The sequence below is a fragment of the Anguilla rostrata genome, chromosome 5, assembly GCF_018555375.3.
Source record: "Anguilla rostrata isolate EN2019 chromosome 5, ASM1855537v3, whole genome shotgun sequence".
Lineage (NCBI taxonomy): Eukaryota > Metazoa > Chordata > Actinopteri > Anguilliformes > Anguillidae > Anguilla > Anguilla rostrata.
This window is the reverse complement of record NC_057937.1, coordinates 59,857,830-59,885,018: the sequence shown is the minus strand read 5'-3', so window position 1 is coordinate 59,885,018 and position 27,189 is coordinate 59,857,830. Positions and strand designations below refer to the sequence as shown.

General features: G+C 46.2%; 1 protein-coding gene across 3 annotated transcripts; it reads left to right on the top strand.

Moving 5' to 3' along the window:
- The first annotated feature begins 1,282 nt into the window (after nucleotides 1–1,282).
- Nucleotides 1,283–27,147, top strand: naf1 (nuclear assembly factor 1 homolog (S. cerevisiae)). Of its 3 annotated transcripts, XM_064337479.1 has the most exons (10): nucleotides 1,283–1,402; nucleotides 1,874–2,252; nucleotides 2,349–2,431; nucleotides 4,283–4,439; nucleotides 11,557–11,650; nucleotides 14,533–14,615; nucleotides 15,018–15,178; nucleotides 19,472–19,523; nucleotides 20,636–20,738; nucleotides 23,718–27,147. In XM_064337479.1, the coding sequence occupies exons 2-10, from the start codon at nucleotides 1,917–1,919 to the stop codon at nucleotides 24,128–24,130; spliced, it is 1,482 nt and encodes a 493-aa protein (XP_064193549.1). In that variant the 5' UTR covers nucleotides 1,283–1,402; nucleotides 1,874–1,916; the 3' UTR covers nucleotides 24,131–27,147. The 3 variants fall into 3 exon arrangements, with proteins under 3 accessions (XP_064193549.1, XP_064193547.1, XP_064193548.1); XM_064337477.1 differs by having other exon boundaries at nucleotides 1,874–2,431; XM_064337478.1 differs by lacking the exon at nucleotides 1,283–1,402 and adding an exon at nucleotides 1,403–1,507 and having other exon boundaries at nucleotides 1,874–2,431.
- The last annotated feature ends 42 nt before the right edge of the window (nucleotides 27,148–27,189 follow it).

Sequence of the window (27,189 nt, the reverse complement as noted above, 5' to 3'; positions counted from 1 at the left end):
TTTATCGAGGACTCTCCGTTTAATATTCACTTAAGCCTGTGCGACAAATGTACCGTGATTATGAAGTGCGTTTGAGCTAGTATAAATATGGTTGCTTATTAAGAATATTTCTGATATATCCCCCCTTGTTTAATTTATGTATCTGTGCCACCCTGAGCAAAACGTTTCTAGTTGAATATCTGGCCAGGAATATAAATAGCCTACAAAAGAATATTACTTCTGTTAGAAGAACTACATTTCCTGTAACCATATGAATAACACTTACTATTTGTAAAGAACTGTAGTCCCATTCTAACATAAATAATTGAGTGCTCAGCTTGAACAAAAACGATCATATCTGCCGTGGCCTTGGTATAATAAGGGTTGGGAAACCTGAAACTAGAGTATTTCTGAAGATCTCCAGATCTCTTGTAAAGATTTCTTGTAAACCCGGAAGTGACTTGACACCTGTTGACTGTGGCCTCTTTGTCCCCTTGTGAAAATGACATGGTTAGTTCAGTTTATAGTCTATAGCAGTATACAAAGGCTGTGTTGATCAACAGATATACAAATTAACCAATTAAGGTGTGAGATCACAAATATGTGATTAGAATGTTCTTAACTGAACATCCTAAAGCTGATGAAACAATCACTTACAGCCATTTAAAGCAATGGAGTTCTAGAACTTTGACTCAAAAAACCTACTCTTGGAAGGGTAACAGCTTAAGTTTCACCAAGGCATTGAACACGTGTACTGCATGATGTAATGCCTACAAAACAAACAAGGCAACTAACTAACAGGAAAAAATATGACACTGTTTATAAATGTTTATAATCAACCCAACCGTAAATATAATTATAAATAATTTTCAATAACAATCTGTGAAACTGTTAAGCTATTTATAGCTCATGGGATGTACATGCATCTTACAAAAATTGAAAAATAATAACATTCCATTTAAACTACACTTCCATGAGTTTATCTTCCATTATCCTATGTAGTCCATGTAGTAGTATCTTTTTATATCGGCTTGCAAACTAAAAATGAATATTTGGTAGATTAATATTAAAGGTTCATCTGACCCAACCTTAAAATTAGAGGTAGACTTGCTGTTCAATTGTGTGTGGTTGGAAAGTTCTTAACTCACTGAGTTATAGGCTATACAAGGGGTGGTACTTAGGGCGTCGTGCCTTTTTAAATGTGCCGAAGTCTTTAATGTTTTATTCATTGTGACGGTTTATTCTACTCACTGTACATGTCGTATACCGATGTTAAAATAAGTGTGAATCTGTGACAGCCCTCAGTTTCCATGGGGCCGGGACGATCCCCGGAGCTTCAGCTGATGACGTAGGCATAAGAACCCCTGCGTACAAAGCAGCCGCCGGAAGAGAAAGTTAAAAACAACGTGCGTCTGAGGATCTGGTAAGAACGTGGACGCGCTCAGATTTTTCACTTTCAGCATGTTGCTCGTTTACAGATTTTCATAAAATTGTTTTAACAATTGCTCAAGAACCGTATTTTACAACTGTACGTTACGTACTGTGTAATTGTTTGCCATTGTGTTTAATTTAACGTTTGTGTTTTGTCTGTATTCAGCTAAATGATCCGAATAGCTAAAGGGGCAGCCCTGTGTGAAATCGTGCTGTTCGTCTGTGTAATCTGTTCTAGTAAGCTAGCCAGCTATCTGGTTTAGTTCGATTAAAAAGTCAACTGAGTACGTTACTGAATGAATAGATTACTGCGTTCACAAGTTAGCTGTTAGGCTAAGTAAGTTTAGCTTGTGAACTGCCAATGTTTTAGTTCGGTAGTGCTTGGAAATTTACACTGCTCTATTTGCTGGTAAACTGTTACTTTATAGTGTGATGCTCAGCTATATATTGTTCTTCTTTATAGGTGTTGGTACCAGTTCTGTGTTGCACAAACGGAAACCTAAAATATGGAAGAACAACAGCCGGGTACGGGGCAGGAGAACGCAGATTCCAGCACATTGCATTCGCAGTCAACTGCACCTACCCACGTAAATAATAATTTTGTGTCGGACAGTGAACTTGAGGCAAGCAGGCCCACACCATGTACGAATACCAATGAATCCAAGATTGGTACCGAGGGTATAAACCCTGGTGGATCAGATGAACAGTTGGCAGCACAGTTGCGCGCGGATGACGCTGAAAATGGCACGGAAGGCACCGTTGGTCCAACCACAAAGCCCGGCTCGGAGAACGGTCAGAGTGACGTCGCCGCTGGGCCGAACGGGCAAGTTGAAGACATGGAGGTAACGGTGTCTGCCAAAATGGAAACGCTTTCTTTTGAAATCACCACTGAGACCGCAGAATCGGGCCAGAGCGCTGTAAGCTCCACTGTTCCTCAGGTACACGTGACTCTGAGGACCGGTGTCTGTGAGACGGAAGACAGTGGGGCGAGCAGTTCTTCTGAAGACTCGTCCTCGGACAGGTAGGTCACAAACCGTTATTGCTTGGACGACGTAATTCACTATTTAAGGTCTAGTCATTTCAGACACTCTTGCACCCCCCCCGATATCCATTCTTGCATACATAAGTATAGGCGTTGGTGTGAGAAACTTTTAACTTCTACAGTCTTCCACCACAGACAGTAAAACACCTGTATATTACTCTGCACATTGGCTTGACTAATCTCCTGGATGCCTTTGAGTCTAGGGTGGGGGTCCCTGAGTCAGTAAAGGTTGAAATCCCCTGCTCTAGTAGTGTAGTTGCTGTGCGCCTTGATGTAGACGGACGGGTGTACAGATGGACAGACAGTAGTGCCCTGTTGTCCATGTGGGGTCTGTAAGGAGAGGTGGGAGTCACACTATTTCTGAACGTCTGTAGTGATGTTCAGGACTGATGATCAGTGGCTGGTTTAGATGTTCAGCGTGATTCTGCAATGGACATTTTAATCTGCTGTTTATTGGCCACTGAATCCGTACACCTTGTTTTCATGTCCTAAATTGGCTGCTCAGTGGAAGTCCAGTTATGTCACACACACCCCACCCCCACCCCCTCCCCCGGGGGTTATTGGCTACACCACAGCTTAGTCTGAAATGAGCACATGTAGCGGTGACATAATCTGGGTCGAAATTCACATGTACTCTGTGCAACTGTGTTCATCGGCTTGTGTGTGGACTCGGCTTGTGTGTGGACTCGCCTTGTGTGTGGACTTGAAATTCACATGGGTATTTTATTACAAGACACCACAACATGGCCAAACCATTTTTATGTTGTATACTGAGGTGGAAAGTCCAGGGGTCAGAAAGTAAAAGTCCTGCCGTGTGTTTCTTCCACCCATGAACTCAGCCAGCTGATTTCATTATTTAGTTATATCTCCTGGCTGAAGAATTGTATTAATGAGCAAATCCAGGTTATTGGGACAACGTACTAGTGCTCTGATTTTAAATTTGTGTTTTGTACTAGATGCTGGAGCATTGCTGCGGGCATTTGCTTCCATACAGCCAGAAGAGCATTAGTGAGGTCGGGCACTGATTGGGTGATTAGACCTGGCTCGTAGTTGGCTCTCAAATTGATCCCAAAGGTGTTGAATCAGTTGAGGTCAGTGCTCTGTGCGGGCCAAGTCAAGTTCTTCCACACCGTTCTCAACAAAACCATTTCTATATGGACCTCACTGTGTGCCCGGGGGGCACTGTCATGCTGAAACAGGACAGGGGCCTTCCCCAAACTGTTGTGACAAAGTTGAAAGCACAGTATTGTCAAGAGTGTCATTGCATAAAGATTTGCCTTCGCTGGAACTAAGGGGCCTAGCCCCAGCCGTGAATAACAGCCCCAGACCAAGGGGGTGTCCAGATACTTTTGGTCATGCAGTATGTTTACCCGAGCCTTAGTAGCATTTTTTTCGGTACCCCGACCCCACTCACTCTAAGAAAATCTACTCAAGGAAATCGCTTGGAAGCGCTCGAGTGTCGGTGGACATTTTCAGCCTCTGTTTCTTTGTGAATAATGTCCGCTCGAATTTTTGACCTTGAAAGCGCGATTGCGTTTATAGCCTCGTGCCCGCCCTCGGTTTCCGCCGTCGCGTGTCGGGTTTGAACGCTCGTTTGTTCCGAACGCGGGTCCTTCGGACGCAGATGGGCTCGGTTAATGTTCTCCCTCTAATTGCCTCGGCCTGCTGCGATTGTTTTGGATCACTTGCCTTATATTTTAAACCCTGCCAGTGAACACAAATTTAGTTTTTATTAAAAACGGGAAAAAAGCTTATTTTTTTAATGACTTGATTCTTGAGTCAAACGTGTTTTTTTTATTTATTTTTTTTTATTTCCCCCTCCCCCTACAGCGATTCAGACTCGTCTTCCTCGTCGTCGTCATCGTCCTCTTCCTCTTCCCCACCCCTGACGGCCGTTCTTGGCGAAGATGAGGATGAAGACTTCGGAGCTTTCGGCAGCGGGAGGAAGCCGGTGCCGCTGAAGACGCACGACGAACTTCTCATCGAGGTCAGTTTGACTCGGCTGCAGCTGCCAGCATTCAGGGAAACTTTAAGCGAAAACGGGGTGGCTTCGATCAGCCCTCCTTTAGCTGTTTTTTTTTGGCATTAGTGCAATGTGGGCTGTGCTTGTCTGCAGTGGGGCACTAGTGCAAAGTGGGCTGTGCTCATCTGCAGTGGGGCACTAGTGCAAAGTGGGCTGTGCTTGTCTGCAATGGGGCACCAGTGTAAAGTGGGCTGTGCTCGTCTGCAGTGGGGCACTAGTGTAAAGTGGGCTGTGCTCGTCTGCAATGGGGCACTAGTGTAAAGTGGGCTGTGCTCGTCTGCAGTGGGGCACCAGTGTAAAGTGGGCTGTGCTCGTCTGCAATGGGGCACTAGTGTAAAGTGGGCTGTGCTCGTCTGCAATGGAGCACTAGTGCAAAGTGGGCTGTGCTCGTCTGCAATGGGGCACCAGTGTAAAGTGGGCTGTGCTCGTCTGCAGTGGGGCACCAGTGTAAAGTGGGCTGTGCTCGTCTGCAATGGGGCACTAGTGCAAAGTGGGCTGTGCTCGTCTGCAGTGGGGCACCAGTGTAAAGTGGGCTGTGCTCGTCTGCAGTGGGGCTGTAGTGTAAAGTGGGCTGTGCTCGTCTGCAGTGGGGCAGTAGTGTAAAGTGGGCTGTGCTTGTCTGCAATGGGGCACTAGTGTAAAGTGGGCTGTGCTCGTCTGCAATGGGGCACTAGTGCAAAGTGGGCTGTGCTCGTCTGCAATGGGGCACTAGTGTAAAGTGGGCTGTGCTCGTCTGCAATGGGGCACCAGTGTAAAGTGGGCTGTACTCGTCTGCAGTGGGGCTGTAGTGTAAAGTGGGCTGTGCTCGTCTGCAGTGGGGCACTAGTGCAAAGTGGGCTGTGCTCGTCTGCAGTGGGACGCTAGTGTAAAGTGGGCTGTGCTCGTCTGCAATGGGGCACCAGTGTAAAGTGGGCTGTGCTCGTCTGCAGTGGGGAACCAGTGTAAAGTGGGCTGTGCTCGTCTGCAGTGGGGCACTAGTGCAAAGTGGGCTGTGCTCGTCTGCAATGGGGCATTAGTGTAAAGTGGGCTGTGCTCGTCTGCAATGGGGCACTAGTGTAAAGTGGGCTGTGCTCGTCTGCAGTGGGGCACTAGTGCAAAGTGGGCTGTGCTCGTCTGCAATGACTCTCGATCTGAGGGCGGAAAACACACAATAAGCCCTGAAACATCTGAGAGACTGAGAGCACCAAGCGTACCACCGAGTCCAGTGCTGGCCTTCACAGAATATGGCCTGAGAGCCTGAACAATGTGCGTTATCCTTGCAGTCTTTTGACTGGTTATGTAAGACTCGGTCATGGTTGCGAGTGCTCGGGAAAGAGAAACTAGGAGCCCCCCCCCCCCCCCCCCCAAACACACCACCCCGTGTACGGAACCGCTGAGCAGTCGAGTGCAAAAAAATCTTTTAGGTTTTCCTCCAAAGTAAATTTTTAAAAAAGCAGGATAAAAAGATGTGTGAGGAGACAGAACTGCGCTTGCTGCCTAAGCTTGGGAGGGTTAGGAAAGTGTGGGGGTGGGTGGAGCAGAGGATCATGGGATTGATAGAGTGGGTCTGGGAGGAGGCGAGAGCGTAAAGCTGGGTTTTTAAAGCCTGAGGTGGGTGCGCAGAATCCCTCAAAGAGGGATGTGGGAGATGCTGTTGTGCAGCGGTGGAGCCATGTTTGAGTTTGGTCTTCCGGGCTTTAGGGTCTATTGTCTGTCTTTGAAGTGGTCTGCCAATATTGCGTTTGTAATGGTAATGAGCGACATGTAGCTACTAGATATTTATGATATGGAGAAAAAAGCAAATGTTTGTGGGATCTACTTTTTCTGCTAATATAAAGCAGTCCTTTCTGAAGCCTATGAAATTCAAATTCTTGTTTTTTTTCCATGAGCTGTCTTCCTAAGAATTTCATTATGAATGCAAATCTCTGCTTATGAGTAAATTGGACTAAACATTGTCTAGGACAACATTAAAGTTACTTAGCAGCAGTCAGAAGTGTAACTCGACAGAGTAAACAACTAAATGACAAAGCCCCCCCCCCCCCCCCCAAAAAAAAAAAAAAGCTGTTGGAGCTTAGAATCTTAATTTATTTTTAAAATATTTCTTTGTAGTACAAATACCCAGCTTACACCATCTCCGTTTTTCCCAAACTGCCACTCGGTAGTCCCTGCAGTAATTGTGTAATAATCCCATTATGGTTCTATTTAGAAATGCGCAAAATCTTTTTTTCTAAGGAGCCTTTTTCCGGTTATTTCGATTTGTATAATTTGGCTAATTTAAATATGACGTTAAGGTAATTGTTTTCATCCACGTCCTGTTATTAGCGATGTTGGGAAATATTAATTGTGAAGGTCTGTATTTCAGTGTACTCAATTTTAATGGAAAATTAGTCTCCCTTAATGTAGTTGTTAAATTACGTTACAAGCTTTTGGCAGGCACTCTTATCCTGAGTGACGCACGCAGTACAGTTTTACAAACGTATCCGTTTATACTGCGGGGCGCATACTGAAGTGCCTGGATCAGGGGCACCACGGCTGTGTCCTACCTACCTGGCAATCGAACCCGCAGCCTTTAGGTTGCAAGCCCAGGTCCCTGACCATTACACTGCAGTCTCCCTCTTTGCTCTTGTGTGTACCTAAACACAGTTTTACGGTGACGTTGCTTGGTAGTATAATGGGTAAGGATCTGGGCTTGTGAACTAAAGGTTGCAGGTTCGATTCCTGGATAGGACACTGCCGTTGTACCCTTGAGTAAGGTACTCGACCTGCATTGCTTCAGTGTATATCCAGCTGTATAAAGGGATGCAGTGCAAATGCTATGCCAAAATGTTGTGTAAGTCCCTCTGGATAAGAGCGTCTGTGAAATGCCTGGGATGTAATGGCTTGCCTGCATTTGGGCTGGGCTGTATTGAGGTGACTGAACGAGGAGGAGGCGGGAACGGGTGTGGCCAGGTGTGACCCTAGGGGGGGAGGGGGCGTAGGTCAGCGATGTGCGAAATCTGTGGACCCGCTCTATGGCGTCACGCAGACGCGCTCTGTGGAGTCACGCAGACGGGCTAGCCTCAGCCTGTTTACCTGTGTGGGAACGCACGCTAAAGAGCCTACGAAGCAGCAGCGCGCAGACACGGTGCGGTCTAGTCACCAGTTTGCTCACTGCTTTCTATCCAATCTCCCTGTTTTACCTGCAGTTCTGCTGACATCACTCTGCGTGCTCACCTTCACCCTGAACGATCTCACCGTGAGTCTCACTGTGTTACTCTAGTATTATGGCGTTGCCCTGTATTATTACTGGTAGAACACAAACCCGTTGAAGCGTATAATTTAGCTTAGCAGCTACATGAGGCTGTTTTAAAATGGCTAGCAAATGAGCTAGCCTGGCATAGGGTTTGGTAGTGTCGGCTACATGAGTATAATTCTAGGGTACCACTCTTGAAGCCTTTCGCTGCTTTCTTTTATCCTGCTTTGGATGACGTCGTTAGCGCTGACGAGCTGCTTGGGGAGATGCGTGACAGAATGGAGCTGTCGTAGCCGCTTGCGAAACGCGCGCCACGCGGCTACCTCGCGGAGTCCGACGACGACGCAGCCGGCGAGAGCCCGTCACTTCCCTCGCTTCCCCCTAAGACGGCGAACCGCCCAACGTCTTCTGAGATCCCCCCCCAAACCCTTTGATGTGAGTGGCGTGAATATCACATCAAAAAGGGGGAACGTGAGGGTGCACATCCTCCTGAGATCTGTGCGGGAAAAAGAAGTTTAAGTATTCAAATTTAAATATAAATTAAATGTCTTGTATGACAAAAAACATGTTGCAGGGAAAAGATTTTCAAAACAAAACAAAAAAAATGTCTTATCTTATTTTTAATTAAATGTCCCCTGTTGTGTAGGTACCAGAATAATAGAATGGTATGTTTCTTGAGATTAAGACCAGAGACTCGCGTTCTGTACAAAAATGAGACAAAAATGAGTTGCGGGGTCTCAAGGGGGAGGGGTGGGGGGGGGATATAATCCATTTAAGAGCTCTTGAAGCCAGCTGAACAGGCCGGCTTTATCCCTTTTCCCATTAAATGGCCCTGGTGCACCGTGACACCTCGTCAGGCCGGGATTGATCTCTTCATCAGGAAGCGCCAGCCGGCAGAAAGCATCTCGTTGTCACCCAAAATTACATTACATTTACTTGGCAGACGCTTTTATCCAAAGCGACGTACAAAATATTCTCACAGTGCTCCTGGAATGTTTTGTCGACGTTATAACGCCGGCACGGCATTGCAGCAACGCTGTGAGAATGTTAGCCGTTAGCTGGGACGTGTTTTCGAACGCACTGTGATGTTTCATGTGTGTTATTCTGCACATTTAGGCTTTAAAATGGGTCGACTTGAGCATGAACTGTAAACGTAATGCTTTGCAGCTGATTTTAACAGGCTTGACTAGCAGGCACTGTGGGGCGTTGTACACTTGTCATTTGTAATTACATCAGGACAGGAATTAAATGATCCTTCCACATAGCTCGCTGGAAGCAACTGTCCTGTAAACGCACTGGTGACATAAATGTGTTTTGTCTCCCGAACGTGTGGGAATAATGGAAGGGTGGCTCGCAGGTAAAAGCTGTGAGCGTATCAGTGCATTAATGCATTCATATTTAGTCTGAATGCAACTTGATCTGTACTCTACAGTGGTAGAAATGTCATCTGTCAAAATTGACGAAATGAACTCATTTCTAAACCCAAAATTCAGCGTGGGAATGCGCAGTTATTGTATTTTTGTTTATTTAAAAAGTTCTTCCTGGTTTCAGCTATTTATTTTGTTCTTTTTTTAATGATGAGCATAACTGGGTATTGTTCCAGAATTTTTTTTTTTGTACGATATAATAATTTAAAAAAAAACAAAAAAAACAGGAATGTTAATTTTCTTGTCTGATAAACAAATTCACGGAATGCGTCATTTTCAAAAAGGGGGTTACATTTAAGTGCAGGTATGGTAACAAAAATGACTTACCAGTAATTGCATGCCCTCGAAGAAGAGTACATTCTTTAAACACTGTAGCTGGTATGGTAGGCATGAATATTAATATTAATAAAGCATTTGCATGATAAGAACCCGTGTAAGCATTAGAAAGCACACAAAGAGAAGACCAGGGTACAGGGTACCCGGAGACAAAGATTGTAGGCCTTTCCTCATTGTCCGCTTTTTATTTTTTTATTTATTTTTTAAACGTTTGCACAAATGTGTCTAAGCGGTGTCCGGTACTGCTCGCTAACGCGTTTGTCTGAAAGGGCTTTATGCATGTGAATTATTCATCAAACGTAATTAGCCATGCATATTATTTAGCCTGCAAACACGTTTATCTGTTGAAAGAGCGCGGAATTAGCATTTTCTTTGTTGGGAGGTGTTGGCTTGATTAATTGTCCTGTTGCAGGCTGTATTTTATTATTTGATGGATGAAAGAACTGGAGGGTCATTGTGTCCTGTGCAAAAAAAAAAAAAAAAAAGAAAGAAAGAAACTTTAAGCTTGTACACTGCATTATGATGTGTCGTTTAATTTTTTTTTAATTAGCTGTTTTGAAGTTTCTCAGTAGGATGTGTAAGGTTTTTATGTGAGGTTCTTTGTGCCCGGGGAATCTCTGTGTCTCTGCTGTAAAAGCGCTCTGAAAATTGGCAAATGTGTATTTCACTGAGACCATTGAGTTGGGAATGTACAGACTTCCGAGAACCCACCCCCCCCACACACACGCATACACACACCGGTGCATGAACATTTTCTGGCAGAATAGTTCCGATTATTTTTTGTGTACACCATGTGGCGTTTAACCCTTTAAGGCAGTGGTGTCAAACTCGTTGCCATGGAGGGCCGTGTGTATGCAGGTTTTCATTCCAACCAATTAATGCTGCCTTAATTGAGTCCAATTACTCATTCAGCCATATGCGTTTAACTGCATGAGCCAAAATATAAGAAAATTGTTATTTAGACATGTCACCATAGACGTCGGGTCACAATTGCACAAACCTGCATCCCTAATCGCAAATATTAACTAATTATATAATCAAGATCTGAGGCTGGAATGAAAACCTGCATACACACGGCCCTCCATGGCAACGAGTTTGACACCACTGCTTTAAGGTGTAAGATCACGAGTATATGAATTGAACCCTCTCATGCTGATGTCACAATCACTACCGGTGATTGAAAGCAATGGAGTTCTAGAACACCGACTTAGAATTTTGCAAAAACATTCTAAAAAAAACCTACTCTTCAACAGTAACCCTCTTTAAGGGTTAACAGTCCTTCCTTTTATTTGTAATCCTGAAAAGGTTCATTTCATGGTCAGCTCGGTGATGGTAGGCCTGAGGTTGCCAGAGTGAAGTGCTGACCAAGTTTGGGTGAAGACCTCACAATCATGCATCTTAAAATGGTGCCTGTGGGGTGGTGGTTTGGAGTGGACTGATTTTTTATGTTTACCTTTCTCGTGGCTAATTCCAGGGAAAGTGTTTGTCTGAACATGACGAACATTAGAGAAATTGGTCCAATGATGTCTACAAGCATGGTGGTGTCCACTGGACACAGTTCCACGGGGTTTCATTTCCAGAGCAAATTAATGTCGAGTTTCAAACGTAGTCAGAACTGCATCAAGCAGGGTTGTAGCTCTTGAGAAATCAGCCCCAGGGGTGTGCTTTTCGTGTTTGTCCTTCTGTGAATTCTTTGTTTCAATGCTTTTGTTGTAATTCTTTCCCTGATATTAGACCAGTGAACACTGCTGGAGTAAATAAATAAGTGTGTAGATTTTGGGGCAGTGCTGTGCTGTGCAGGACCAAGCTGAGCAGGTTTGATGCCTGTGGGTGACATAGCTCAGGAGGAAAGAGCGTTTGTCTGGCAGATGGAGGGTTGCCAGTTCGATCCCCCGCCCAAGGCGTGTCGAAGTGTCCCTGAACAAGACACCTAACCCCTAACTGCTCCCAATGAGCTGACTGGTACCTTGCATGGCAGCCTTTCACCGTTGGTGTGTGAGTGTGTGTGTGTGAATGGGTGAATGAGAAGCATCATTACTGTAAAGCGCTCTGGATATAAGCGCTATATAAATGCAGTCCATTTACCATTGCCTGTTTCTCTTCGCAGGACTTGCCCGTGGTTAACGAGCTGTCCATCTCTCTCCCCGCGGAAGCCGAGATCCTGCCCATTGGCCTCATCTCCAGCATCATCGAGCAGTTAGGTACGATTGGGCCCGAGGAGGGAAAAAAAATCCGCCCTTGTCTTATAACAAAGCGGCAATCCGGTCCGGAAAAGAAAAGAAAACGCCTCATGATTGATCCAATTATAAGGGCCTTTATTTCTGCAGAAGGAGCACACCCGGTCAACGCAGTTTAAAAAAAAAAAAAAAAAAAAAAAAAAAATTTACTGCCATTCTTCAAACCTTCCCAGAGAGGCTGTGTGTGTGTCTGTGTGTCACTACCAAGGACAGCCCACCTCATTAAGGTTAAAAAAAAAAAAAAATTAAACTACGTTTCCCAGCATTCAGCTGTATACTCCCTTTTTTTTTTTTACTTTGTGCTCAAGGCCTGTTGGAAAATTCCAGCCTGTGATGTATTGGCACCCGACTCCCAAGGCTACTCAGCCAGCACTTATCGAATGGAAAATAACAATAAATGTTGTGTAGGACGGAATACGTCGTTTTATATAACCTATAAATAATAATAATAATATGGATAAAAACTTATTAACACTTCAGGTGTGATGCCACAGTTAGTTCCTGTTTTTGATACGAATGGGTTCATTCAGAACTTGTCCTTTATCTTTGAGGAACAAATATCAGTGATGCTGAACACTAAAAATAATGTGTTCAAATTGGGAAGATATGTTCTTAAATTCGTTTCTCAAAGTGAAGGACAAACTAATTAACTTCTTTATCTGCCAGATGGGCAATTAAAAACAAAACAGATTTGATGATCATTGGTATCACTGTTTTTCTTTTTTATATTAAAAATGTTTTTCGGGGAACGTAGTGATCTTTTTGCGCTGCTAAGTTTAGCCCTGTGTGAATCAGCCGAGGCTGCCCTGTCTGATAACGCTATTCCAGTGTGAATAAGTGCACCTGGGGAGATAACCTGACGCTGATGAAAATGTCCGAGATCCCAGACAGGTAAAAATGTGGCAGGTGTAAAAAAACATAAAAAAGAGAAGAAAAAAGAAGGGGCATTACAGCCGGGGCAGCTCTTACACTGACTGACGTGCGCGCGTGAAGCTTTGAATGGAAAATATTAGGAATTTTGAAAAATTGACCAACTGCCAGCTAGAGTTAATGGGGGGAGAAATGCTATTCTCAACCACCAAAGATAAATAACCAGTAAAATCTCACCTGTTTTACTCCAGATGTGAAATTTCTCAACATGTCAGTCACAATGATGATGGCCTATTTAAGCGCAGAATTTTCACCACAAGTATATTACTTATAATAAAAGGATCGGTTAAAGTTTCTCTACAAAGGAACCCAGAGGAACACAAACTAAATATAGCAGACAACAGATGAACTCAACAGGTGAACTACGTATGCATCAGGTCCTCAGGTAAATTAAAATGTTTATTGACAACCCCTTTTCATTTACCTGGTGACATCACAGCGTGTGTTGTTCATCTGTTGTGTGCTATATTTAGTCTGTGTTCCTCTGGGTTCCAATTAGGATGCATACTGTCTGTGAATTTTCAATGAAGACAACAGGAAACTACTGTATACAATCTTCAACAGTTTATGTGTTTGCCTTACTGAGCTCAGATTATGTATTTATGTTGTGGAATTACACATACGATATGATAAGATTAGGATTATATGACGCACACGCTGCTGTAGCCCTGTAACTCTGTGTTAGCAGATCAGTTTGCTGCCCCTGGGGCTAACGTCTGCTATTGGTCCAGGAATGCCAGCATGTGTTCCAGACCTGGGTCAAAAACATATTTGTTTTGGATTGAAATACGTTTCAACACTGTTTTGGAACCAATGAAATACTCTCGAAAGGTGCAAGCCCCGCCTTCTGGTCATATTGTCAGGCTCAGTTACACGCAGGCAAGATCAACAGAGCACAGAAAAGTATTTGAATCCAAAACAAGTATGTATTTGACCCAGGTCTGACGTGTTCACGCTACGTGTGTGGGTAACATGTACCGTGAGCATGTTGTGTAAACTGCACTGAGCAGCCTTTGTACGACTGATGCAAAATTAAAGCCGTCGTCTCTGCTTGCCCGTGAATGTACGACCGTTTGTCTGTGCTGTGTAAAGAGTGCAGCTGAGGCTAACGTCGGGCTAGCCCCGTGCCGTTACTCATGTTTGTGTAGACGAGGCTGCTGAAGGTGTGAGTGTCCCGGGCCTTCTGCTGGGTCCTGACAAGCGTGGAAAAAAACTGCCGGTTGATTGTGAGGGGAAAAAATTACAAAAGCATTGTTCCCTCCTGTTAGCGCTTTCTTAAGGAAGATGGCGCCTAAAGATGTGCCAAGCGCAGAGCATCTGCTGAGCGATTGCGATGCAATGCAGTGTAATGTAATGCAGCGTTTGTGTCCAAGGTCCCTTAACCCAGTAAAAACAATGAGAAGGATGATGCACATCCACACACCGCGTGCTTCCAGCGCAGCCAATTCATTGGCACTGAATGTAATGTAGAAGGGCTGGATAGCCGTCGGCGTGCGAAACCGCTTTTGCGCTGATGTCTGGCTCTGCCGCATTCGCCGTCTGCGCCGGGGAGGAAACGCGGTGTTCCGGCTCGTCCTTTGTATTCCGCGTCCGCTGCTGCTCTGTTCGACACCTGTCTGGCCCGTACCTGTCTGTGGTTTTGTTTGATCTTTTTTTTTGTTTGTTGTTGTTGTTGTTGATGATAACCCCTTAAAAGAATAAAAGGCTTGCTGTTGGGAATTGAAACGGGGAGAGGGGGTAGAAGGTGGGGGCGGATGGGGGTGGGGCGGGGGTGTCTCTCGAACACGACAGCACGGGCGAACCTCGTTGACCTTGTTTTGTTGTTGTGCCTCTGTCACGCTCTCTTTTCACTCTCATTCCAGACCGGAGCGGGTGATGTAGCTCTTTTTGTTTTCCCCCCCCTCTCTCTGCCACAGTTATAATTGAATCACTCAAGGACACCCCACCGCTGCAGGACGACAGCGTCATATTTAACAAGGACAGGCAAGCGGTCGGAAAGGTAATCCGGGCTCACGCTCAAACCCGTCTCCCTTCTGTTCTTTATCGACCCGCTTTTGTGTGTGTTTGATCTGTGATCGGCTCGCCGTCCTGCCGTTCCGAATGCGAAAAGCGGGTTCCTTGGGGACGGGCGCTATGCTGGAAGCGAAGCCCTTAGCGGCGCTGCGGCCTTCCCCGATTTAACCCCTTCACGCCCTGCGGGCCTTTCTCGCAGGCGTTGCAGTACGTGAGCGAACGCTTTTCCCCCTGAACGCTCACTCGTTCTGAGGGAAACCCTGTACGCTAGGTTTATTTATTTATTTCTGCTATGCACCTAGGATTCCGCGACTGTAATCTAAACCACGAATGTAAAAAAAAATAAAAAAAATTTTTTTAAACATCGTGATTTCTAACCCCCCCTCAGGTTTTTGAGATCTTCGGGCCAGTCCACCACCCTTACTACGTCCTCCGGTTTAACTCCACGGACCACATCGTCAGCAAGGGCCTGCGACTGCAGGAGACCATGTACTTCGCTCCGTCGCTGAAGGACTTCACCGACTACATATTCACGGAGAAACTCCAGCAGTGAGTAGAGCAAACAGACTCTCTGAGAGATCGACACACTGACAGGCGGAGTTTATGTCAAGGGAAGGGGGACTGATTGATTTGATTGATCGATCGATCGCTTGATAAACTAAACCGAGGGAAACTTGGGTGTGCCACCACAACAGAAACAGTTACAATAACATACAGTGCAGTGTGTAAGTAGTTGGGTAGTGACACAGTTTTTTGTTGTTTTGGCTCTGTGCTCCTGCACATTTAAATTGGATTTGAGATGAAACTATGAATATAAAGTGCAGACTGTCAGCTTTAATGTGAGGGATTTTAGATCCGTATTGGGTGAACTTGGTAAGAATTTCAGCCCTTTTTTTTGGTTTTTCCCCCATTTTTGGGGACCAAAATTAAGCTTACTGAAATTGGCTGCTCTGCTGTTTCTTCACCAGCTGTATGGAGCAACAGTTGAATCATTAGTTTATGCACAAAAAAAGATAACAAAATGTTTACTGTTGCCTCACCATGAGGTCCAATGAAGTGTCAAAAACTTATGGACAGTTAGGGTTAGGGTACCAAAGTGATGGGGCCGGGGGGGGGGGGGGGGGTGGAGAAATGTATAAAAAGGGCTGTAATTCCTACATGAATTACTGGATATGAATATAAATGCCCTTAAATATGACAGTCTGCACTTTAACCTCATATTCATTGTTTCATTTCACATCCAATGTTCTGGAGTACAGAGACAAAATAACAAACATTTATGTCCCTGTCCAGAAAACCTACGGACTGCACTGTGTAACCTGCAAATAAAACCAAAGCATTAAAATGGCAGAACGCTCATGGAAAATCAAAACACAGTGGCAGCTAGAGACACAGCTCTCCCTCTGTTGAACGAATCCATTTGTGATGTCGTGACTAGACACAAAACTGGCTTCAGCATATTTAATCTGAAAACACTTTTGCCGAACGAGCGCAGAAATGCTTTCGCTGCTTAACATTCTGTGTGTAGCGTCTGTAAGTACAGAAGACTTGTCTAAAAATGTACGGAGGGTGGGGGGTGGGGGGAGAGGGGGGTGGAGACAGTAGTGTGGCGCCTGCTCAAAGGCACTTTGGCACAAAGTTCACTACAGAATCTGTCAGATTTGTGTTTCTTTAGGTGAATGTCTGGGGGGAATATAAAGGGGGCTTTTGTGACATATTTACACACTTGAATATTGTCCCAGACTTTTAATGCTGTAACGAACGTGCACGAAATAACTAATCCAACATGATCCAGAAAATCAAACGGCATTTGCTAACCGTCTAACAGAAATTCCGTGTGTGTGTGTGGAACAGGGGCGAGATGTGCATGATAAAACTGGGCAAATGTTTTTATCTCTCCCTCACCCCCCCCCCCGCCGCCCCCGCCCCCGCCCCCGCCAGCATTAACCGGCGCTGTGCAAACAGCCTTCTCAGATCTGCTGTTTGCCGATTGGCTTGCGGGCCCATTCTCCTGTCGTTACGGAAACGCTCTTGCATCGTCGGCGGAAGCTTCGGAATGGAATGCGAAGCAGGACTGTGAAGCGGAATGCTGGGGGTTTGGGGGGGGTGGGGGGCGGGGGGGGGGGCGTGTCCACTCTCGTGTTAGCCAGTACGTTTTTTTATACGCTCGTTGACGTTGACGTCAGAATGTAGCGGGTGCGCCTCTGGGCTCCAGTGACCGTGAAGATTTCACACTGCGGCGTTTATGTATAAAACCGTACGGACCGGCGGAACGGGAGACGGGTTGAAATGAAACAGATGCAGGGTGACATAACTGGGGAAGCCAGCTGCACTTGGAAGGCTGCAGATGGCCCAAGGTCATTTCCACTGCAGGCCTGCTTCATAATGCACCCGTCCACACCATGTGTGTCGCCCCCCCAGTGCACGTAAAGCGAATTAAAGCTAACGATAGCACTGGGCAAGGCACACAAAACCATAGTACTTCTCCCCCCCCCCCCCCCCCCCCATTCAAAGCACGGCTGCCCGGCCTTGTTCCCGGAGATCTCCTGTCCTGTTGGGTTTCACTCCAACTCACACAAAGCACACCTCGTTCACCAGCTGGAGATCTTGTCGTTTTGCCAGTTGGTTGCATCAGGTGTGCCAAATTAGGGTTGAACTGGCGTACTGACGGCGCCTCAGCGTCCGAATGCCTTTAAACTTCAGACTTTGGCTGAAACGAGGTCAAAAAAACACAGCGCAAAACGCATTGTTGCATGGCAACCACCAGCCTATTTTAAGGCGTTTAGACCGTTACTTCACCGGGAGCGCCCGTGCTTACGGGGGGGGGGGGGGTTACGGTTTTATAGCGGCCCCCGGCCCGGCGCGGAGATGTCGTCGTTTTCCGCGTCCGAAGTCTGAAAAGGCGACGCACGGAGTTCTCCGGTGTGTGCCGACACCCTTCCCTGGTCCTGGTGTGACCCCGCCCTTAATCTCCTCTCCGATCGCCTCGGAGGGCTGCCCTGTCTCCCTGCCAAATTCGGGCGGCTGGAATTTCTCTGCCGATAGCGATGGCGGTTCCCTGGAGGTTTATTGGTATGCGTGCCGTGCCCGGGGGGGGGGGTGGGGGGGGGTGGAGGTGTGGCTCTGCCCTGCTCCTGCTCTGCTCTCCTGCCCCCTCTCCTGCTCCATCCCTCCCTGCCTCCTGTCTGCCCTCTCCTGCCCTGTCTCCTGCTCTAGCTCCTGCCTCCTGCCCTCCTGCTCCGGTCCTGCATTTCAATGCTCTGCTGCTCTGATGCCCTGCTCGCCTCCGCTCTGCCTCGACCCGCCCTGCCCCTGCCGCCTCCTCCTCAACGAGGGTACAGCGCTCAGCCCTGAGCGTCACCGGCGCCGACCGCGCTAACTAATCCTTCCGCCCGGGTCCTCCAATCAAACGCCGGAGCTCTGGGGAGATTTGAATGCAAAACAGATTCCCTCCCCAATCCCACCCCCCCTTTCCTTTCTGCTCTTTCTAACCAGACGGAAATGGCTTTCGACCCTGTAGACCAGGATCAAAGTACATCTGGAATGTTCAGGCACCAGCCACAGCTGGGTGGATGGTTTTCTTTGTTAATAATGATAATAATAATACCCGCGCTGTGTGAATTACTCACAAAGCGGAACATGGAATGCTCTAGCGGGATAGCCGCGGGTGTGATGTCGTTATTCGGAACGGGCTTCCGCTGCGCTGCGAGGGGGAACGTTTTCCCGCCCAAAAAGCCCCAAAGGGTCACACCCAGTGTCTCTAATATGATCACCTCCCTGCCCAAAACGCATTGCAGGGAAAAACAGGACAAAAACAATCCACCGCGTCATTACGGTAACAGAGTTGTGATGGGTTTATCGCCATTTGAGGTTTTGCGGCTCTCTCTCTGTCCCTCTCCCTCTCTCTCTCTCCCCACCTGTCTCTCTCTCTCTCTCCCCCTCCCCCTCTCCCTCCCTCTCTCTCTCTCGGTGGAGGGGTAAATGCAGTATTCCCCTCAGGAAACAGTCAGCCCGGTCAGCCCCAGTGCTTTCCTCTGACGGGCCATTGCTTGGCTGCATAGTGCTATAACATGTTCCCTGGCACATGCATTACAGATGACCTTCTCTTCCGTACTGCGTATGCCTCCAAAGCACCAGGCTGTACATTCTGAACCTGCCTTTCAATGTGAAGAGACGCCAGTATGCACATTGTACATATGAGCAGATTCTTCTCCTGGTACACAAGGTTTTTATGGGTCTATGGAAAAAAAAAAAAAAGGTTTTGTTAGCGTGTTCGTCACATGGTATTCATGTCAAAATGGATGAAAACTAAAAGTACTGATTCAAAACTGCATGCCTTTGGATATGTCATTAAAAGGACATGACTAATATTGTCCAAGGCCACAAGCGAGTGGATATTGACATTTTGCTGTGCGTGTGAGGTTCGTTCCCCTCGTTCTGAAAGCGTGTTCTACGGCACGTTGACTGGGTTTCCAGGGAGAGAGCGGTTGTACGCATTTCTTCTTCAAGGGTTCCGTGCGATTGGGCTACACAAATGATTTATGCTCAGTTTATTAAAATCCAGTCTCTCATATTAATGGTGTAATAATTTTCTCTCCCTAAGTATGGTGGACCTCATGGTTTTGAGGAGTTGCTGCAAGACAGATCATTTCAGTGCTCCCCGCAATGTAAGCCATGAGGCATTTTGATTGGCTGAGCATAAATATTAGGCTTTCCTGATTGGACATTTTGCCGCTATGACATCAAGTCTTTGTGGTCTGCGTTACATTAACACGTTTGAAAGTCCACACCGCTTACGTTCACTCACTGCGTTTATTTTCTTTGTCTTTTTTTTCTACCTAGAAACAAAGGGTCTGACGCATCATGGAAGAACGACCAGGAGCCACCACCTGAGGTGTGTGGGTGTGTGCGTGTCTGTCTCTGTCTGTGTGTGCGTATGTGTGTGTGTGTGTGCGTCTGTGTGTGTGTGTGTGTGTGTGTGTGTTTATACCCGAACACGGGAACAGTGCCTTAAGCGATACAACCAGAAATGGGTCAAATCGCATTTGTTTTGGATTCAAATATTTTTCTACGCTTGACTGATCTTGTCTTGTGTATTGGAACCAATGAAAATACTCTCAAAATTGCAAATCTCGCCTTCTAGGCATATTGGTAGGCTGTTACACCAGGCAAGATCAACAGAGCACAGAAAAGTATTTGAATCCAAAACAAATATGGATTCTAATAGGTCTAATTACAACAGAGTCTTACAGATAGCAGACATTGCATTCATTTTTGTGTGTCATTTTAATGTGTATTTAATTGCTCTGCTTATCTCGAAATAGTTTGCAATAAATAAGTAATTAAGTAAATGATTTAAAGAGCACGTTGACGTATAACTGTGGAGGGCTGGTGGCGATCGCGGTGACGCTTCTGAGAATAATGAGAAGGATGAACGCATGAACGTGTTCGGCGAGAGACACTAATGCAGTTTCAGAAATGCCAGAGGGGTCTGTTTAAGTGTCTGTTATCTGAAGTGTGAGGGCCATTGGAGAAGGCGAATGCGACGTCGCAGTTCAGTTTGCGATCGCTTGTCCTCGTGATCCCTGTCCCTGTCCAGCAGGTGTCAGCGAATGCAGCGTCGCAGTGTAGTTTGTAATGGCATGCTCGCTGGCTGCCCACGAGGGAGAATGAGGGACGCGCAGTACATTTTTGAAGAAGTGACCGCCACGACAAGTGGGGTCGTGACTAGCGCCCCCTCTGGTCAGTCGGGGGGCTGCACCCTGCCTCCCTTCAGCGTGATGGCGGTGGGCTGGAGGGCTGGAGTGACATCGCGTGTTCTCCGCCCCGTCCCGCATCGACACCACAACAAACGCCCGGCTTACTGGACCAATCAGGCACATGCTTATCTAGTATAACCAGCAGTATATGGTTGATAACTATGAGAGTGTGTGACCTGTTTTTAATTCTAGTTTTCCTGGCCAGGAATATGTATTTCTTTTCCTCTTATTTAAATGTTTTTTTTAGGCTTTGGATTTCAGCGATGACGAGAAGGAGAAGCTGGCCAAGCAGACGCGCAAGAAGCAGAACCAGCAGAGGAAGCACCTGAAGACGGATCAGGGCGAGCCGGGTGAGGCCTCTGACCTTCACCCCCGCACCTTTTTCTGGACTTTGCTCAGTGGTCTGACAGATGCCTTGCTTTTCTTTAACCCAAATTGTCCTGTACAATGTTGAACATTAATGTAGAAAAATGTGGCCTTCCAGAAGAATTTGAAACCGCTTGTAAATGATGTATGAAGGCACTTTTCCTCTGTACAGGCCTGTGGGCAGTTTTGTCAGTTATCCAGCTGAGCGTGTGTGTTTATCTGCATAGCTGGGTGTTGTACATGGGGAGCCAGCTTAAGCGCAGAGCTCAGGGGTGGTTCAGTGGGCTTAAGCGGTGAAACTAAAGCGCTGTTTCTCTGTCCTGTCGGTTCCAGATCGCTGCTGAGCCTCTCTGTAACACTCTTTACAGTGAAACACTCTTTTTCTGGGTCTTTTTTTTGTGTAAAAGCCCGTTTTACCCACTTTTGCCTGTGGTGAGGGGTATTGTGGGGGATTTTTTTGTAGCTGCTGCAGAGAGGCTGCCTCGCCCGGGGAAGTGTCTTTGAGGTTAGCGTGCCGGGTAGCACGGTCGATTTGTTTTTGAACACCGGCTACGCGGGCACTTAGAGGGAGAGCTGCCGCAGAATCGCCAGCGGGCGACAGGGCGAGCGAACTTCCTGCTACCATGAGCGCTCGTGACCCCCATCCTCTCCTACATATACACCCTAATCTACCCTCCACTGACCCCCATCCTCTCCTACAAATACACCCTAATCTACCCTCTACTGACCCCCATCCTCTCCTACAAATACACCCTAATCTACCCTCTACTCACCCCCATCCTCTTCTACAAATACACCCTAATCTACGCTCTACTGACCCCCACCCTCTTCTGCAACTACTCCCTACTCACCCCCATCCTCTCCTACAAATACACCCTAATCTACCCTCTACTGACCCCCATCCTCTCCTACAAATACACCCTAATCTACCCTCTACTGACCCCCATCCTCTCCTACAAATACACCCTAATCTACCCTCTACTGACCCCCATCCTCTCCTACAAATACACCCTAATCTACCCTCTACTGACCCCCATCCTCTCCTACAAATACACCCTAATCTACCCTCTACTGACCCCCATCCTCTTCTACAACTACACCCTAATCTACCCTCTACTGACCCCCATCTCTCCTACAAATACACCCTAATCTACCCTCTACTCACCCCATCCTCTCCTACAAATACACCCTAATCTACCCTCTACTCACCCCCATCCTTCTACAAATACACCCTAATCTACCCTCTACTCACCCCCATCCTCTCCTACAATACAACCTAATCTACCCTCTACTGACCCCATCCTCTCCCACAAATACACCCTAATCTACCCTCTACTGACCCCATCCCTCCTACAAACACCCTAATCTACCCTCTACTGCCCCCATCCTCTCCTACAAATACACCCTAATCTACCCTCTACTGACCCCCATCCTCTCCTACAAATACACCCTAATCTACCCTCTACTGACCCCCATCCTCTCCTACAAATACACCCTAATCTACCCTCTACTGACCCCCATCCTCTCCTACAATACACCCTAATCTACCCTCTACTGACCCCCATCCTCTCCTACAAATACACCCTAATCTACCCTCTACTGACCCCCATCCTCTTCTACAACTACACCCTAATCTACCCTCTACTGACCCCCATCCTCTCCTACAAATACACCCTAATCTACCCTCTACTGACCCCCATCCTCTCTACAAATACACCCTAATCTACCCTCTACTGACCCCATCCTCTCCTACAAATACACCCTAATCTACCCTCTACTGACCCCCATCCTCTCCTACAACTACACCCTAATCTACCCTCTACTGACCCCAGCCTCTTCTACAAATACACCCCATCTCTCGCTACATACCTGACCCCCCACCTCTCTGCAACTACCCCTACTCACCCCCCCTCTCCTACAATCACCTTACTCTACCCCCTACCAGCCCACCCACCTACCACTACCCCTACTACCCTCCTTTCACAACTCCCCCTACCACCCCCACCTCCCTAATCCACCCTCTAAAGGCACGTGAGGTATACCCCTGCGTGATGGCGGATTCACCCACTGTGTTTCAGAATGGCGGCTAAGTGGGACCGGGGGGGGGGGGGGGTGAAGTCCAGGGGAAGGACGGACGGACGGATGGACAAACAGACAGGCTGATTTTTCTAAGATTGATCCGGCAGCTGAGCCGCAGCTCAGGAACAGGCAGAGGCGTAATTGGGGGCGGTTCAGAGGTCACAGCGAAATGGAACACGGAACTGCAGTGCAGTGTGGGCCGTTAAAATTGGAAGGGGGAAAAAAATGTTCTTAGTTGCACCTTGTAGTGTTTTGCTTAAAATGATTTACATTTTTTATATTTATTATTATTTAGTAGTCAAGCAGTGTCTTTGTTCAGTAAATATAATTTCGTGAAGGCTTGGCAATACCCTTTATCTAATTTTAAAATGGCTGCCAGCTTGTTGTTTGCATGAGGCATCGTCGAGCATGTTGTGATACGGTGGTTTGTTATCAGCGTATGTACAGGTTTGTGTCTGTGTGCTGTGTGCGTCTCCAGGCTGCACCTCTCCCCATCCCTCCCTACCTCCCTGTGGTCTCTAATTTGACTATATAATCTTAGGGTTGTAGCTAGGTAAGCTGTTTATCTTAGTTTACTTAGTTATTGCACTCGTGCCTACTCAACTATTGCTTGTCTTATCTGCATAGACTGCTTTGTTGCTGTTTTTGTTTGTGTTAATCAGATTAACCTACAGGGTCCAAGTTAAACTATGCGGTCGCTCCCTGCACTTAAAACTGTACTTCTCTCTAGGGTTTTCACCACACTTGTTCCTGGTTATGGTTATACACTTTGTTGTACGTCGCTCTGGATAAGAGCGTCTGCCAAATGCCTGTAATGTAATGTAATGTGTTACTTTGTAAACCTGTGTTTTTGTCTTGTCCCGCCCCCCCCCCCCCCCCCACAGATAACAGTGTGGGGAAGTCTCACCAGCACCAGCCGACCCATTCTCAGCCCAGACAAGCAGGGCGGGGGCGACACGGGCGGGGCTTCAACCAACGCTCAGAGGGCGGGTTCCCAAACAGACACGCCCACCACCCCCAGCTCCATCCCCATGAGAGCCCGATGATGATGCCGCCGCCACCCCCCTACCCCCCCACACACATGATGATGCAGTGCCCGTACCCGCCCCCATTCGGGCACCCCAACGCGCTGCCCTTCTTCCCCCCGTTCCCCCCGCCCATGAACATGCAGTGGACCAATCCGGCAATGGGGCCCCCGCCCCACCTGCACGGTATCCCCTTCCAGCACCTTCCGCCTCCGCCCCCGCCACCCCCACCCCCTCCTCCCAGCCAATCGGAGTTCCCCCCACACTTTTAGAGGGGCTGCACACTGCCCATTCGCCCATAGACAGGAGTGACACGGGGTGAGACTCCGCCCACTGTCTTAGATTAAGAAATGCTTTATTTTTGTACTAGAATTTGTCACATAACTGCAGTAGCTGAAGCTGATCCTTTTATCTTATCGGTTTAGTTTAGTTTTTTTTAAAAACTTGTATGTTTTTGCATAGCCGAGTTTTGTTTTCGTCAAATCGCTGTACATTTTGTTTGTAAACAAGGCTGTTCTCTCAGCCTGTGCTCAGTCGGAGGTAATTTGTACGAGCCGAGCGTGTCTTCACTTCACGCGAAGTAAACCCTCTTCAGAGGAAATCGCTCGCTGTTTCTATTCGTTGTTTGTTGACAGAAAAATTAGTATTTGGGTTTGAATGGGACCTGATTAGCTCCTGATCAGCATCTTTTGTCTTCAGCGGGGAGGATAATGTGCACCGTTCATTCCTGAAGTTTGATTCGCTGTCGTTCTCAGCGGGGGGCTCGTCACCTTACGCGAGTTTGTCATCCGGAATACTAGACGCTGATATACTCTATAAATAGGAATCGCCTTCACACGGTTTCTTAGCAACAGTGTACTTTTTTTCCTTTTTTTTCTTTTTTTTTTTAGCTTGTAGGAGAGATGGCGTGCTGGGCTCCTAAAATGGGGAAGGAAGGTGTACGTTCCTTTATGGTTCTCGCTTCATTTCGTGAGAGGAGCGTGGAGCGCTGTTGCTTTGTTCTAAATTTCTCCGAAGGGTCTCTTGGTGTTGCATTTCACGTTTATTGCTTTAGCTGTGATCTGTGGTATTTCTTCACAGGAATAACTTGGAAATAACATTTTTGGGTTTGCCAAAGTTTTTTTTGTTTTGTTTCAAATACATTGTGCTTCCTTGAAACTAAAGATGAAGAGTGGTACATTCATAGGTCTACTTAATTGAAGGGCATTAAGTATTATTTTAATAAATGGGGTCTCAAACCCTGTTCTGGGGGACCCACTGTGTAGGCAGGTTTGTTTCGCATCTTTTTGTTACATCTGACCATCATATGGAGGGACAGTTCTTCTATAATTCTAATTGTTTTTTAAACGTTTTTGTTTGTTACACAGTGGGAGGTCAACCCCTTGCCATTTGTTTTGATTTTTAACTTTCAAGAAAAGTTTTATACTGTCTATACTTTCAGAATCCATTGGTATCACTCCTTCGTCTGTAATTCAGCCAGTTAAAATTGTGACCACTTTGAAAAGGCATTGTTTGCTATTCAGCACAATGCATTATGGGGCATTTAGCAGATGCTCTTATCCAGAGCAGCTTACACAACTTCTCGCATAGCATTTACACTGTATGCAGTTATACAGCCGGATATATACTGAAGCAATGCAGGTTGAGTACCTTGCTCAGAGGTACAACGGCAGTGTCCTACCGGGGAATCAAACCTGCGACCTTTAAGTTTCAAGACTAACTCCTTACCCATTGTACTACACTGCCACCCTTAAAGGTCATGGGATCTGAATATGGGCTGAATATTTCTTCTTCATGGCATACGCACCCATCTCTGAAATAACATGACCTTCAGACAGTAAACCTTTAACGGACGTTAGAAGTGTATAATTATGCAGTTTGCAGTTTGCTCCAGTGCCACGTTTGCAGTTATAGTTATAGTGGGGACAAACCAGCGTACTCAGTGGGCTTCCAGGGCTGCCTTAACATAATGTAGCTTAGCTTTAGGACTGCAGTTCTAGTTCATTCATGCTTACCAAATAAAGTGTAGTGGAGTGGCCCTATTTTAATGGATACACGGCTCACACGTTCGTCTTGAATTAATCCGTAATCTGTTTTTTTTGCCATGTTTTCCTTGGAGAAAATACTGGATCTGTGTGCGTTTTTCCACGTGATCTCATCCCTGCATCCGAAGAATGATGCTGTTGAAGCCTGGGAGTGTTTTCTTAGTTTTTTTTTTCATCTTGAATTTTCCTGTTTACTGCAGCAACTTAGTGAAGCGTTGATAGAATTTGAAGCTAAATTAAGTTGATGCTGTATTAAAATCCATAGTGATTTTTTTTCGTTCAATGTGATGTTCCCATAATTCTGGTACACCATCCAGAATCCCCAAGGAATGCATTTTCAAATAAAAATTAGGAGCTGATCATTTTGCATTTTTTCAGTTGATGTTCTTTTGAAGACTGCTAAGGTCTATGAAGGCCATGCTAGCAGGAGTATAAACATTTATTTTTTGTAATAAATGAGTATTTAAACCTTTGCCTAGACGATGGTGATGGCAGTCCATGTGGAGAAATGTTCAATGCTTCACTTGTGGTTCAGTTTAGGTTTGAAGGTTAGATGATGAATTTGTGTACTAGTAAATCTTTTCCCGTGATTTAAACATTTTTTTTTTTTTGATGAGTATGATCTATTAATGATGCGCTGGTATGCATTTTAAACATTCATTTGTATGAATGAGTATCACTGCGTGCCTAAATATTTAAAGCTTTGCCAGGACACGAGGAATGACAATCTTTGATGAATTCTTTATATGAAAATGAAACGCTTCACTTGCGTGCCTACAATTTGAAATGTGATTCTGGTGCTCTTAAAAAAAAATAATTTGACTTCTGACATAAATTAATTCACTAGTTCAAATTGAAAATGGTGCATATGGATGTGTGTCTGTAGTTGCTCATGCATGTGTGTGTTGATGTACATAGGTGTGCGTTTCCCCTAATGCACTGGACTGTTCTGGTGGTGAAAATGGAGATATCTTTGATTTGAATTTTAAGCCGTGAATTTAATTGGATAATGTTTAGGTCCTCTCCTTAAACAGATCAGTTCTCTTGGATGAAGAAACTGACCCAGACTTGGGAGGTCTAGGGTGGTAGAGCAGGAGTGGCAGGGCTGTGATGTCATCGGTCCAGTGAACCAATCAAGTTGAATGGCCACCATTTCGGTATTTTTTTTTATTTTTTTTTTTAAATGGGACTAATTGCTTCCCTCTGTGGAGGAATAAAAAAATGAAATAAAATTAAAAAATGAATCTCCGGTGTCCAGAGCATTAACCAGTTGGTTATGTCTGGGA

Bases quoted from the DNA above. Each gene is read 5' to 3' on its own strand.
- naf1 (XM_064337477.1), top strand. From the start codon at position 1,917: ATGGAAGAACAACAGCCGGGTACGGGGCAGGAGAACGCAGATTCCAGC. The intron at 4,440-11,556 runs GTCAGTTTGACT...TTCTCTTCGCAG, and splicing joins ACGACGAACTTCTCATCGAG to GACTTGCCCGTGGTTAACGA. The intron at 11,651-14,532 runs GTACGATTGGGC...TCTCTGCCACAG, and splicing joins CAGCATCATCGAGCAGTTAG to TTATAATTGAATCACTCAAG.